The sequence below is a fragment of the Lepus europaeus genome, chromosome 3 (assembly GCF_033115175.1).
Source record: "Lepus europaeus isolate LE1 chromosome 3, mLepTim1.pri, whole genome shotgun sequence".
Classification (NCBI taxonomy): Eukaryota; Metazoa; Chordata; class Mammalia; order Lagomorpha; family Leporidae; genus Lepus; species Lepus europaeus.
This window is the reverse complement of record NC_084829.1, coordinates 128,988,096-129,004,192: the sequence shown is the minus strand read 5'-3', so window position 1 is coordinate 129,004,192 and position 16,097 is coordinate 128,988,096. Positions and strand designations below refer to the sequence as shown.

General features: G+C 36.6%; 1 protein-coding gene across 1 annotated transcript in view; it reads right to left on the bottom strand.

The window, feature by feature from the left end:
• The window catches only part of LAMA2 (laminin subunit alpha 2), a 698,138-nt gene that overhangs the window by 398,515 nt on the left and 283,526 nt on the right, over nt 1–16,097 (bottom strand). Inside the window, exons 8-9 of the mRNA XM_062187263.1 lie at nt 7,907–8,085; nt 998–1,097 (exon numbers count right to left, since the gene is read on the bottom strand). Coding sequence (XP_062043247.1) covers nt 998–1,097; nt 7,907–8,085 — 279 coding nt within the window. The remainder of the gene's footprint in view (nt 1–997; nt 1,098–7,906; nt 8,086–16,097) is intronic.

Sequence of the window (16,097 nt, the reverse complement as noted above, 5' to 3'; positions counted from 1 at the left end):
CTTGGGTACCTGCTACCCATGTGGGGGAACCCTGATGGAGTTCCAGGCTCCTGCCTTATGTCTGGCCCAGCCTCAGCTGCTGTGGCCAGTACATGGAAGGCTCTCTGTTTCTCCTTCTCTCTGTAACTCTGCCTTTCAAATAAATAAATCTTAAAAAAAAAAAAGCAAAAATCCTCCACATTTACTTTTGAAGTTAACATTTCCAGAAACTGAGGTAAAACATAGAGGTACTCTATGTCAAAGTTTTGAGGTCAAGTTTTGTTTCTGGAAATGTTGTGGACTAGGTATTCAGAGACCCTATTCTGTTCAGAATATGAAGATACTGAATAATATAGGGTTTATGGATGGATGGATGTACGGATGGATGCATGGGTGGGTGGGTGGATGGGGAAGGAGGGAAGCAGAGAGGGGGAGATATTTTATATTTATGAGTTAAATTACCAAATGATTCCTTAATGCTTGAAGTTTATTACTAAATTTCATTTATGAAAAGCGTTTAGCTTAAATTAATGTCAGCTTTTCTCCCATGACTATACTCAGTATGTAATCTGCCTCCCCAGGGCAACACACCCAACCCTTACCTTTCAATGAATGCTGACACGTCACTCTAGAACCCATAAAATTTACAAAACTACCTAATAAATAACAAGATTTATAAAAATCACACACATAAGATTTTGATTCTCTCTCTCTGGGTGTGTGTATATATATAAATGCATACACACACACACACACATATATATATATATATATATATATATACATGTTTATACACATATAAGCATATATATATCTACACCAATCAAAACAAATGATTAATCTCCTCTTGCTTTTAAATCATTAAAACCAATTATAACAATTAATTACTTGATTAATACAGACTGCTTTCTGGAGGAAACATGAGTAGAGATCTACTATCTAAATGGTATTCACTGCACCATCACTGGCTTCTACTTGTCCTTTGGTCAGCACAGTGGCTCTCTGCTGTAGCTCTCACCTCGTCGCGCGTGTTTCTCATCCTTGACACAGACTTCATTTAAGGAACCAACTGGATCACAGTGGCATGGCTGGCATGGTCTTGGATATTTTGGAGACACCTAAAAATATTAAAATATTCTTAATCAAATACAATAAAAATATCAATGTTTTTCAGGTCAGCAAACATTTAAGAATAAATTAGTTTTAAAAACATATAATGTAATTAGAGAGTTATAAGCAATTACTCTAAGACAGTTGCATTTGTTTAAAATCCAAACATTCTAAGCAGATGCTCAAAGAGCACAGCACAGTAAATTTCTATATATTTGTTAGATTCAATAGTTTTCAAGATCGGTCAAGAAAGTTTCTTTTTTTTTTTTTTGCCTAATTTTAAAAACAAAATCCCAGCCTTCAATTATTATACATTTTAGGCTGCAGCTCTTATAGCCACAGTATCACTTTTATAACAAATGTACATAAATAAATAAATAGTATTTTCTTGTCCATAATAAAATCTCCCGGACTGCTTTCTTCTTGTAGTTTGCTTTACAATGAAGTTTATTTCTTCTTTTACCATGTAGTTTGAAATTAGCAATGAAAAAAAGAATCCCTCCAAAATGTTCCAGGAAAGTTTTCACTTGACCATGGTATGATTTATTAAATATATCTGTATGTGGTATTTGCAAACATAAATTATAGCATATTTAAAAGAAAATTTGATTTTCTGAGAGTCAGGATACCCTGGGAAGTAATTATATGGACTCCTTTATTAGACAAACTTGAGCTCACAACCTAATGTGGTCACTTACTGGGTCTGTGCCTTCAGCCTATAACCAAGAGTTGCTACTGTTAGAATACATTAAACAATGATAGACTGTTCTAATTTACTATATATACAATTCATTCATTTTCCAGACTGAACATGAAAGAAAAACTAAAGTATTTACCCAAGAAATAAGAGATTATGGAATATGTACACATATAAATATAAATATATATATATACGCACACACACACAACCCTACAAAACATAGCTTTCATAAATGCATAGATGTAGGTTTAACTTATAAATGGAAACTGGTTTATTAACATTTAAGTGTTAAAACTAGATGTATTTGTGTATCTTATTGGAAATCAAACAAGTTCACATATGAATCTCAAAATAATTTGATTAAGAAAGAACTCGGCATAGTACAGACAGGTAAAACATAGTCTCTGTCTTGGGCTTACAGGTATAACAGTTTTGAAAGACATTTATCAAAAAGAAGATGCTAAATGATAAAAGACACACAAACAGAGTGTTACAGGGCAAAAGAAGAGAAAGTCATAAAACAACATAATGAAGTCAAGCAATGTCTCACAGAAAAGGTGACATTTAAATTGGAGCTTGACATATGAGTGGCAATTTAAGTGGACTTGGAGAATGTACTGTCTATCCAGAGCCATTACTAAGCCAGCAAACAAAAAGCAAACAATAAAACACCACTGTAGCCCCCCTGTAGGCATATTATAAAAAAATAATGAAATTCTTCACAAAATTAGAAAAAAATCCTAATATTCATATGGAAAAACAAAATATCCTGAGTGCCCAAAGCAATGTTAAACAACAGAAACAAAAGCTAGAGGCATCACAATACTACATCACAGGATGTACTAAAGGACTGTTGTCACCACAATGGCACGGTACTGCTATAATAACAGATACATGGATCGATGGAACAAAATAGAAATCCAGGAAATAAATGCATGCATCCAGAACAAATTTATCTTTGAAAAACTGCTAAAAACATTCCCTGGAAAAGGACAGCCTCTTCAGCAAATCGTGTTGGGAAAACTGAATTTTCATAAACCGAAGTTTGAAACAAGGTCCCCTACCATACATCCTTATACAAAAACCAACTCAAAATCAATTGAGGATTTAAATATAAGACCTGAAACTATGAGAGGAAAACATAGGGGAAATACTGCAAGTCATTGGCATAGGCAGTGACCTTTTAGATATTAAACCCACATGTAAAAAGACACTGTCAGCATAAAGAAGCAATACTCCTTTTACTTTGCATAAGACATGCTTCTAAATGAACAGAAAAATTGAAACTAAAAATTCAGAGGAATATGCCATGTAGTATAAGAATAAAATAGCTGGAATAGCCCTATTAATGGAATATAAAGTAGGTTTATGACAAAGAGATTTATCTGAGATTCAGAGATCTTCATAATTATTCATATGTCAGAATAGAGATACAAAAATGGACTGTGCTGCAGCGGGCTAAGCCACCATGTGGGATGCCTACATCCCATATCTAAGTGCCTGATTCATGTCCCGGTTACTCCACAATTCCAATCCAGCTTCTTTATAATCTGTCTGGGAGGCAGTAGATGATGTATTTCAGTATTTCAGTTCTTCACACATGCTTTGGAGACATAGATGAAAATTGGGTTCTTAGCTTTGGCCTGTCCCAGCCCTAGCTGTTGCAGGCAATTTGGGAGAGAACCAGTTAATGGAAGATCTTTCTCTCCCTGTCACTCTTGTAACTAATAATGTTTAACCATATAAAAATATAAAGACGCTAAAACCTCTAAATGTATATGCACCTAAAACCAGTGCTTCAAGGTACATGAAGAAATATTGACAACACAAATGGGAGGAATTATAACCAAGAGTGCAGGATTTAGTCCTAAAGGGAGCACCAGAATAGAGGCAGCGCATCTGAAACAGCTGTAAGCACTGGTGCATGTCTTTCCCAGAATGTCCAGAAAAGCATATTGTGGAACTTTATACTCAGAGGCAGTGGGACCACCAGAGATTAGGAATGGCTACAACTGCCAGAAACCAGCCTGAGTCAGATCTTCACGACCTAAGCTGAACTTTCGTCATTATAATGCCAAATTCTCAGCACCAGAGGAGACTGCCAGCAAATGTTGACCACACAGTGTGAGACTGATGTATGCAGATTACATTGTAGGAGCTGGAGGCACCACCTCCTGCCCCTTTTCTGTATCTTGGATGCTCTCCTAACCCTTGTGACAAAGTCCTAGCAAACTGCTTCTCAGGGAGGCAGTTTCTTTCCAGAAATTGTTTTTTTTTTTTTTTCCCCCACTGTCTTCTTTTACTTGTCCCAAGTAAATAAAAGCTTTCCTCTGAGTGGCTCAGGCTTGATGCTGGTTATTTGGCAACATCACAATCTAAGGACACAGCATGTTCAGTAACGCTAATGCACAATAATAGACTGTAGCAACTCATATTTATATCAATTAACAACTCAGGAAAGATCTTCTCTAGAGCACATGTTGGTTTACCAAGTGAAAACATGCCCTGAGCTTTAAAATCAGTCTCATAAACTTGTAAAGATCGCTGTCATTTTAGTATGTTCTCAGACCGTAAGACATTCACTGTGGAACTTACTGAAAACATGATACTCAATGAAGCCCAAATCTGAAAATCAAATGACAAAGTATTCTTAAGAGAAAATAGAAATTGTTTAAGTAAAGGATAAAGTATTTCTCAATGTATGGGAAGCAGTTAAAGGACTTCCTAGAATAAAATTTATACTTAAATGCTTATGTTATTAAAGGAGAAAGAGTTATAATACAGTTTCAAAAATGATGGGTAACAAAAGAAATTCAAAAGGAAAACAGATCAAAGATGTAACATAATAAAAATGTAAAACAACAGACACAGAAAGGCAAAGGCTTTTGAAAAATGAAAAAAATTCAATTCCAACTGTATGTGATCAATAAAAAGGAAAAAAATAAACAATTTTATGAATTCTACAGGTGATATCAATACAGATACTACAGGCTGGGTGGGGGAGGCAACATCTAGCCCTAGGGCCATATAAGGCCACAAAATCATCTGGCTGGCAACAAGGCAACAGCAGGCGGGATTTGAAATTCAATAAATCTATAGCAGGCTAATTTTTAAGCTGATAATTTTACATGGCCTGCAAATAACTTTACAAATATCCAGACGGTTCTTGGCAGAAAAAAAAATTCCTTACCCTTGCTATCAGTGTTAAAAGTATAATAAATAGGAGCAAGTGTTTAGCTTTGTGGTTAAAACTACGTGGTTTATACTCTGACCCAAATCAAGTGCCTGTGTTCAATTCCTGGGTCTGGCTCGTGACTTCAACTTCCAGCTAATGTGGACCCTAGGAGGCAGTAGTGATGGCTCAAGTAAATGAGTTCCTGCAACAACGTGGGAGACCCAGGATACTATCTCGTTCCTGCTTTGGCCTGGCCCAGCCTCAGCTGTTGAGGGCATTTGGGTAGTAAACAAGTGGATACGAGCTCTGTTTGTCTGTCTATATGCATGTCTTTCAATTTTAATATTAACATTTTTAAAATAAAATCAAAAGAATAAGGATTTATTTTTCAATATTTAATGGATATAATTTGACTAGATAAAATTAAATTCTGACAATTATAATGTATCAGAATTGACTCATGAAAAAAATATAATTTATCTAGCCCTATATCTATTAAAAACTCAAAATAGTAACAAAGTTGTTTTTTTTTTTTTTTTTCACAAGGAAAACTAGAGGCCTATATAGACCATATATAGACCACAGGAGAATTCTATGCATCAAACATTTTTAAAAGAATTAATTCTAATTATTTGCAAATTATGTTAGAAAACAGAGGAGTGGGAAACATTTCATAACTCATTTTTGAGATCAATATACTCCAACACAAAATTCTGATAAATATAAAAAATACAAACTAATATCCCTTATGAGAAGATGCAAACACTTTTAAGGAAATGAAATCATCCAATAAAAAGTGATCATGTTTTTATATGCAAGTGAAGTTTAAACCACAAATGCAAAGCTGGTTTAATTTTAAAAGTAATTTATCAGGGCAAACTGACCCCATTAACAGAATAAAGGAGCAAATCTTTATGTCTACTTTGGTGGATTTAGAAAAGCATTTGACCAAATTCAATAATCCTTTGTTATAAAAACTCTCAGCAACCTAGCAATAGTAGGAAACTTGCTGAATCTGACAAAGACCTTCCATAAAAGAAAACTACAGCTTCCATCACACTCCATGGTGAAATACTATGCTTGCCTCTGAGATTGAGAATGAAGTAAAAATGTCAGCTTTCACCAGTTTCACTTAATATTGGCACAAATATTGCAATGGACAAAGTCTCAGTTTATATTTAAGCAACATAATTATTTATGTGTATACATCTAAAGAATCTAGTTTAAACCTAGAAGAACAAATACATGAAATTTAAATGGATTAAGAGCATAAATATTCAAAATTAATAGCTTCCAAAAACTGGAAAGGTATTTTTAGAAAGCAATGTTTTACAATAATATCAATTGCCTGAGATTAAATTTAATGAAAACAAGCCAGATGTCTACACTGGAAACATTGCTATTAGTAATTAAAGAACATACAAGTAGAGAAGTTTGTTTATTGTTTAAATGACACATTATGATGCTATCAGTTACCTCTGTATTTGTACATAGATTCCAAACAACAGGATTCTAAAATTATATAGAAATGCAAAGAAACTTTTATAGGCAAAACAGTCTTCCAAAGGAAGTATAAAGTTGCGCCACTTATATTACCTGAATTCTAGATTTAAGAAAACCAAATCAGGTTGGTGTAGCATTAGCACAAGGATGGACAAATACATCCAGGAACCAGAGGCTCCAGAAACTGTTCACTTTATAGGAACAAAAAATTCTCAACAAAAGGCTCTGGTAACATCAATATTTCACCCCACATACACACAAAAATATTTACTTGAGATTGTCCATAGCTCTAAAAATTAAAAAGATGAAGTTTATAAAATAAAACAAGACTTACATTTTGACTCAGACACTTTACAAGAGAAGATTTCAGAGGGTACAACAAGCACTTGAACTGCGAATTAAATCCATCATGATACACCATTTCTCACTCATTAGAATACAATTCTAAAAGATAGTATCAAATACTAGAGATGAAATGGAACTAGGGACTATGTAAGAGTTACTGCTAATTAGTCAAATGTTATCAGTTACCTATCATGTCAAATGTTGACACGTATCTATTTGTGAATCATTCTAGGTATTTATTCTTTTTTTTTTAAATGACCACAAAAAGACTTTTATAAAATTGTTTGTAGGAAGTAGCCAAAACTAGAAATGACCCAAATATCTGTCAACAGGAGAATGCATTAACTTTTTTTATATGTTCATTTTGAGGACTTCTTCCAATCAGTTTAAAACAAACCCTGATGCACACAACATGGATAAATCTTAAGATGTTATGTGAAGACACAAACTACTCTGTATTGCTTACTTACATTTTTATGAGGTTTCCCAAAATGCAAAATTATACTTTAAAAATGAGAATACAGTTTACCTGGGATGGGGACTGAATGGAATGTGGCACAACAGAGCGTTCTTTTTTTTTTTGGACAGGCAGAGTTAGACAGAGAGAGAGAGAGAGAGAGAGAGAGAAAGGTCTTCCTTTTCTGTTGGTTCACCGCACAAATGGCTGCTACAGCCACCGCGCTGTGCTGATCCAAAGCCAGGAGCCAGGTGCTTCCTCCTGGTCTCCCATGCGGGTACAGGGCCCAAGCACTTGGGCCATCCTCCACTGCCTTCCCAGGTCACAGCAGAGAGCTGGACTGGAAGAGGAGCAACTGGGACAGAATCCGGTGCCCCAACCAGGACTAGAACCCAGGGTACTGGCACTGCAGGCGGAGGATTAGCCAAGTGAGCTGTGGCGCCGGCCAACAGAGCTTTCTGGAGTAAAGGAAATATTTTTATATCCTCAAAGATTTCTATTAATCAATATGCAACATTCCTAGACCCTTTTTGAAGTCCAAACTTTTCAAGGAGCTATCAAAATTACATTGATGTATGATCCATTTTTGTACAAAAAAGTAAAAATAACACTTAATGAAAGAAAAGGCATACTTTACCCCTTTGGGTCTGAAGAAGCCGTCAACACAGGTTTCACAATTTATACCAGCAGTGTTCTGGGTACAATTAATGCACACACCCCCTCCGATGTACTTTCCATGTATATTTAAACTCAGGTTTCTTCTGGCAACTTCTTCATCATAATAGCATTCCTCAGCTTTTCCATGGCAATTGCACGCTATGTTTAGGGAATAATAATTAGCAATCATTAGTTTCAGGTCTCAGATGCACTTAAAGTGATTTTCCTGGGTCAGGGTTTGGCACAGGGTTAAGATGACATTGAGATGCCCAGGTACCATGGGCTTGGTTCCTAGCCCTAATCCCAGTTCCAGGTTCCTGGTGCTGCAAATGCTGGGAAGGGAAAAAAGCAGGTAATGGCTCAGGTGATTTGCTACCTGTCATCCATAAGCAAGGCCCAGGTTGAGTTCCTGGTCCCCAGATTTACCTTGGTTCTGTTTCAGGGTTTTGAGGGTGTGAACTAGTGGTTCACTAGGGAGATCTGTCTCATTCTTTCAAATACACATAAGTAAAAAAAGAATAAATATGTTGTTATGTGTACACATACACAAAGTTATCAAAAAAGTATCTGTACATATTGGATGGATTAAAGATTCACACATGTATATAACACTTGGAAGAATTAAAATATATAAATTAAGCTAAATCATATGAAATTCCTAATGTTTAACTCATTTGGATATACAAAGATGCAATTTTATAGGGTCCAGCCTATATTTTAATATTAAGATATCCTTTATTTGCACTAAATTATTATATACTATACATATTTTATTATGCTATTGCATTATAACACTGTATGATTAACAACTAGGAATCAGTAGTAATTACCATATGCAAATCTCAGTCTAAATGCCAATGGTTTAAAAAGAACATGTAGCATGTAAGTTCTTTTACTAATAACATCAATTAAAACTTAGATTGGTTTTCCTATGCCAGACTCTGTTCTAAGTGTTAATTTATGACTATTGATTTTTTTCCCCAGAAACCTTTTATTTAAAGTATAGATACTTCATGAATTTCATAAATACAAATTCAGGAACATAGTGATTCTTCCCAGCACCCACACTCCCATCCTTCCTCCTCCTTCCTCTCCTATTCCCATTCTAATCTTACTAAGATCTATTTTCAATGAACTTCATACACATAAGACTAACCCTATACTAAGTAAGAAGTTCAACAAAAATTATGAAAAAAAAAAAAACTGTTTCTCAGCAGTCAAGACAATGGCTGTTCAAAGTCATTGCATCTCAAAGTGTCAATTTCACTTCTGTAATTTATCTTTTAGGTGCTCTATTAGTTACCACAGATCAGGGAGAACATATGTTGTTTGTCATTTTGGGACTGGATTATTTCACTAAGTATACTGTTTTCCAATTGTATCCATTTTGTTGCAAATGAGAAGATTTCAGTTTTTTTTCTACCCCAGTAGTAGTCCATGTAGTAGTCCATGGTGTACATATGCCATAATTTCTTTATCTAATCTTCAGTTGATAGATATTGGGTTGATTCCATATCCTAGCTATTGTGAACTGAGCTGCAATAAACATGGGGTATAAATAACTCTCATATGCTGATTTCATTTCCCTTGGGTAAATTCCCAGGAGTGGGATGTCTGGATCATGTGGTAGATCTATATTCAGATTTCTGAGGTAGCTCCATACCATCTATAGTGGCTGTGCAAGTTTACATTCCCACCAACAGTGGATTAGGGTACCTTTTCCCCCACTTCCTTGCCAGCATTTATTGTTTGTTGATTTCTGTATGAGAGCCATTCTAACAGGGTTAGGTGAAATCTCATTGTGATTATGATTTACATTCCTGTGATGGCTAGTGATCCTGAGAATTTTTTCATTTGTCTGTTGGCCATTTAGATTTTCCCTTTTGAAAAACGCATATTTAAATACTTTGCCCATTTCTTAACTGGGTTGTTTTGTTGTTGTTGAGTTTCACGAGCTCTTTATATATTACTAAGTTGCATAGCTTGCAAATAGTTTCTGCCATTCTGTGGGTTGCCTCTTCACTTTTCTGAGTGCAGTGCAGAAGCTTCTCAATTTGAGGTAATCCCATATGTCCATTTTGGCTTTGATTGCCTGTGTCTTTGGGGTCTTCTCTAAGAACTCTTTGCCTGTGCCAATGTCTTATAGGGTTTCCCCAGTGTTCACTATTAATTGGATGGTATTGAGTTGTAGATTTGTAGGTCTTTTATCCATTTTGAGAGGATTATCATGTAGGTATAAGGTAGGGGTCTTACTTGATACTTCTGCACGTGGAGATCCAGTTTTCCTAGCGCCATTTTGTGCTGTTTTTGCTCTAGGGATTGGTTTTGGCTCTTTTGTCAAAGATAAATTGGTTATAGATGTGGGGCTGATTTCTGGCATTTCTATTCTATTCCATTGGTCCACACATCTATTTATGTATCAGTACCAGGCTGTTTTGATTATAACTTCTGTGTAATATGCCTTGAAATCTGGTATTGTGATGCCTCTGGCTTTGTTTTTGTTGTATAATATTGCTTTAGCTACATGGAGTCTCCTGTGTTTCCGTAAGAATTTCAGCATTGTTTTTCCTATATCAGAGATAATGTCCTTGGTATTTTGATTGGAATTACACTGAATCTGTGAAGTGCTTTCAATGATAAGGACAATTTGATAATATTGGTTTTTCCAATCCAAGAACATAGAAGATTGTTCTATTTTTTAACGTCTTCTTCTATTTCTTTCTTTAATGTTTTATAATTCTCATCATAGAGATCTTTGATGCTGTTGGTTGGATTTATTCCAAGGTATTTTTTTGATAGCTATTATAAATGGGATTGATCTTAGAAGCTCTCAGCCATGGCACTGTCTGTGTATATAAAGGGTATTGATTTTTGTGTGTTAATTTTATATCCTGTGACTTTATCAAACTCATATTTTATGAGTTCCAAGTCTCTTAGTGGAGACTTTTGGATCCCCTATATATAGAATCACGTCATCTGCAAATAGGGATAGTTTGACTTCCTCCTTCCCAATTTGTATCCTTTTGATTTTTTTCTTGCCTAATGGCTCTGGCTGAAACTTCCAGTATTATATTGAATACCATTGGTAAGAGTGGGCATCCCTCTCTGGTTCCCCATCTTAGTGGGAATGCTTCCAACTTTTCCCCGTTCAATAGGATGCTGGCCATGGTTTTGTCATAAATTGCTTTGATTGTGTTGAGAAAAGTTTTTCTGTATCCAATTTGCTTAAAGTTCTCATCATGAAAGGATGTTATATTTTATCAAATGCTTTCTCTGCATCTACTGAGATATAATTACTGAATTTAATCATCAAAATACCTTTATGAATCTGATATTATTGCTGACCTCTTTTTATAATATTAGAATCTTGGGCACAAGGGAATGAAAAGTAAGGTAAAAGGTGACCTAATTAGTCCTGGACACCCAACTCTAAGTCAGGCTCCAAAATCTGAATACATAACCTCTGCCACCTTCTACCTGGTGAGCAGAGTAAGATATAAGAAAGGTGCCAAATAATCAGGACAAAACAAGAGCTGGTTTGTTTAGTAGCTAACATAATGCTATTCTTCACCAAGAAATGTTTTCTCCACTAATTTGTAGTCTTGTAATGTGAGGAGCTTATTAACTTTACTAAACTCAGTTTCCATATAAAACATGGATAGTCAATAGTAATTACCAGTTAGGGACACTTAAAAGCATCAAGTGACATAATGCATATAAAATCATTAACATACCACCTTATAAATAAGTTCCCAATCAAGTTTTCCTCCTTTTCATGCCGTTTGTGTTTCTCATGTTACATTATCCAAATTCAAAGAAGTGAAAATCACTTTCCCCAGAAAGGACTGGGTAAGGCTTTGAAATTGATGAATTGATGAATTTATAATTTATTTTATAATGGGAATCAGAAGAAGATATTTATGTAGAGTCTCCTTATCGCACATAGCTCCATCTATGTTTTCTTTCATTCTGCAAAGTGAGGCGGGGTGGGGGACTTATATGCTGTTCTGAACTGTGTCATTTTATGAACAGTAAATTGTGGTGCTCTCTCCTTATTAACATATCTAATCCCTAGGGCTACACAGGGTACGACATGAAAGGAGGTATTTGTCAGGTCCCCATTAATGGACATTTACATTGCTTCCAGGTTTCCCCTTTACAAATAACACTGCACACTTGCTGGGAGGTCAACCAGGAGCGGGAGCATGGGGGCTCTGCTGGTGCACTGCTTTCTATTTATCAGTTGAATGACTTTGAGGAGAAAATCCAAGTCTTAGTGTCATTTTAGCACTTGTCTCTTATAGCTATTTTGAGAATGTAGAAACACTTAGCAGAATACTAAGTATCCAGCTCCAATAAATAAATCATAACAGCTATTGTATAATGATAATAATCATGATAATATGACAGGTACACCTACATGAGTACATCTATAGGCTGATACTCAAAGGACATGGAAAAACTTAAGTTTTAATAATTTGAAAAGTTCCCCTCCACAAATGCTGTGTCAATCACTCTCCTTTCAATAGACACTATAAACTAGTTCCCCAGAGTCTCAGCAACATTTTGTATTTTCAACTCCTTTAATACCATACTGGGATTAGTAAGCATTCATGTTTTTGTTGAATGGATGAATGAATGCTTTGATATATGAAAAAATAACAATGCCATTGTTTCTACTGATACTTCCTTAATCATGATCATCTTTCCATAGGGTTAGAAGTCACTTCTAGGCCAGCACCGCGGCTCAGTAGGCTAATCCTCCGCCTTGCGGCACTGGCACATCGGGTTCTAGTCCCGGTTGGGGCACCGATTCTGTCCCGGTTGCCCCTCTTCCAGGCCAGCTCTCTGCTGTGGCCAGGGAGTGCACTGGAGGATGGCCCAAGTGCTTGGGCCCTGCACCCGCATGGGAGACCAGGAGAAGCACCTGGCTCCTGCCATCGGATCAGCGCGGTACGCTGGCCGCAGCGCGCCTACCCTGGCGGCCATTGGAGGGTGAACCAATGGCAAAAAGGAAGACCTTTCTCTCTGTCTCCCTCTACTGTCCACTCTGCCTGTCCAAAAAAAAAAAAAAAAAAGTCACTTCTTTCCTCAGAATAACTGCTCTGATCTCTTTTTTAAACAAGGTTACTGAATTTTGCTTACTGACATGTGAAATCTCCTAATATAGTAAGGGTACCATCGCCTTGTCATGGTTGTTGCAGATACCTCCCCCCATCTTCTCGATTTGTCCTTAGAATATAGTACTTTTGTTATACTAATGGAGAGTTTCCAACTTTACTCTAGGAAACATATTTCAAACTTTATTCTGGGAAATACATAGTAAGACACATACACACACACACATTACTTGGGAATATAAACAGTTTTGCATCTTTAGGGCAATAACCAAATTTTTTAAAAACCACATTGTAGGAATACATGCAAGAAACAACAAAGATTTTTGCTGCCAGTACAACTGGAAGTAAATATACAGTAATGCCAACTTTTTCTATACTATTCAGAGTTAGTGTTGCCAGAGGTAGCTATAAGTATAACCTAATGCAAAACATGGATGCCCGAGCATCGGTCCTTCTGATGCTCCTTGCCGCCAGAACCCTCTGCCTACAATGCTGATGCAGACAAGCAGCTGTGCCCTCACAGGACAGGATAGCACCTGCTCACAAAGAATCATCTTTTGTTCCATCATGAGCAACGTGTTGTTTCACAGAATTTCTAAGACAATGGCGTAAAACTGTTCTTTACAGAAAGGCTCAGGAAGTAGAATGAATGTTCTTTGCTCTTCAGAGGTACATCTTGCCTTAAATAAGCCATGCTGATGAAAATCCAAATTAAACTCAAATGAATTAGAAGGAGATTATCCACTTTATAGAAGGATTTGTTATGTCACTAAAGGATTTTTCTGAATATTAAGGTGATCAGAATATGATTCAACTTAGAAATTTTTTCATCTAAGCTTTTAGGAATGCATGCCTTACCAAAATCACAATGCTTAAGGCTTCACAGCTAAGATCCAATTTTAAATTTGAGTCCCTTAAATGTTCATTTTTTCAATTTTTGAATATAACCTGCCCCCTTACCTATAAAGAAAGAAAAGCTTGCTTCATGATCACAGTAGAGTACATATAGTTGTAGGTAGAAAGCTTTGCCATGTATACTTCTGTTGCTAACAGGTAGAGCTCTCTTTTGTTTTATGTTCAAACACAGATTTTCAAGTGAACAGTGCTAAAAGATTTTGCATCCCCACTTAACAGTATGTAATTATAACTGCATGACGAAACACCTTTAAATGTTGTTCCCACTTGTGATTGCTGATTTTCCACAAGCAAAAGTGTTTTAACTAAAGTTTAAAGAAATTTGAGGGCAAATATCCTTAGGTGGCATGCCATTCCAAATCGCGCTTTGGAATAAATGTTTCTCCCTTTAGGAGAAGCTGTGAAGAATATGAAGGATTAGCTAGAATGGAGCTGGGAGTAGTTGTAGCAAACAAATGCTGGGTCCCTGGTGGTCCCAGCAGTGGTGGGTCTTAATCCAGAGATGGCCCTTGCCTCCAGACAGGTCCTAATAATGATTTATATCGATATATAAACTAACTTCCACAAAGAAGAGACGTGATATTTCTGTTTCTGGATCTAGTTTATTTCACTTAGCATAATGACCTCCAGTTTGGAGGGAGATCTCTCAGTGTCTTTCCAAGCAGGTCATCACAAACCAAACAGCAAACAACACATGTGCAGAAAATGAAAGCCCTGAAGACACAGCCAGCAGGTACCACATCTTAAACTAAAATGTATATTCTGTGGTTGTTCATATTGGCCATATTTTATGAATAAAGTATATTGTAATGAAATAGCTTTAAAGACCTATTATGTCTCATAATAAATATGTTATATTACTTTGCTTATCAATGAATATATAGGGTTGCCATTGGTTTAACATATATACATCAAGCCTGTTTTAGAGCCCATATAAATTTCATGAACTGAAATAAAATGTGCTTAGGAAAGATTCTCTAAAAGGTTAATATCTGAGGGTCTGGTGTTGTGGTGTAGAGTATTAAGCTTCTGCCCATGATGGTGGCATTTCATATAGGCACTGGTTGGTGTCCTGTCTGCTCCACTTCTTTTTTTTTTTTTTTTTTGACAGGCAGAGTTAGACAGTGAGAGAGACAGACAGAGAGAAAGGTCTTCCTTCCATTGGTTCACCCCATTAAATGGCTGCTACAGCCGGCGTGCTGCGCAGATCTGAAGCCAGAAGCCAGGTGCTTCCTCCTGGTCTCCCATGCAGATGCGGGCCCAAGCACTTGGGCCATCCTCCACTGCCTTCCCAGACCACAGACACTGAGAGCTGGACTGGAAGAGGAGCAACCAAGACAGAACCGGTGCCCCAACCAGGACTAGAACCCGGAGTACCAGTGCTGAAGGAGGAGGATTATCCTAGTGAGCCGCGGTGCCGGCCTGTCTGCTCCACTTCTGATCTAGCTACCTGCTACTGGCCCGGCAAAGAACATGATCAGAGCATGGCCCAACTGCTTGGGCCTCTGCACCCACATAGCAGACATGGATGAAGCTTCTGGCTCTTGGCTTTGGTCTGGCTCAGTCCTGGTCATTAGGGCCATTTGGGGACTGAACCAATGGATGGATGGTCTTGTGCTCTTTGTTTTTCCCTCTAACTCCTTCAAATAAAATAAATATGGCATTTTTAAAAATAAAAACAACGTTTTAATATTGGAATCCAGCTGAACTGGCTTGATGTTCATTTGAATGTACAGTGTGTCAGAAATCCGGTCTGAGGTCTGTACTTGGCCTGAGGAAATTTCCAGGAGGACATGTTCCTCGCCTGTCCCAGTTGGCGATAAGCTACCGAAGGGCATCCTGTACACCTCTTAGGCATTTTCCTTCTGAAAAACGAGACAGTGGGAATGCCTTCAAAGTGATAATATTAAGGCTTACATGAGTGCTGTTTAATATTGACATATTGCATAATCATTTTGCTATTTTTCAATGTTGGCTTTTATTCTTGATGGTCACTCTCCAATAAGTGCTATAGGATGGCTTATGTTCATGATTAGTTCTGATGCCACTTTTAATACTGACAGCTTTCTACTGTTGATATTAATGAGAATCCATATATTTAAAATATCAATGCCTACTATTAAGATAAATGTTCAC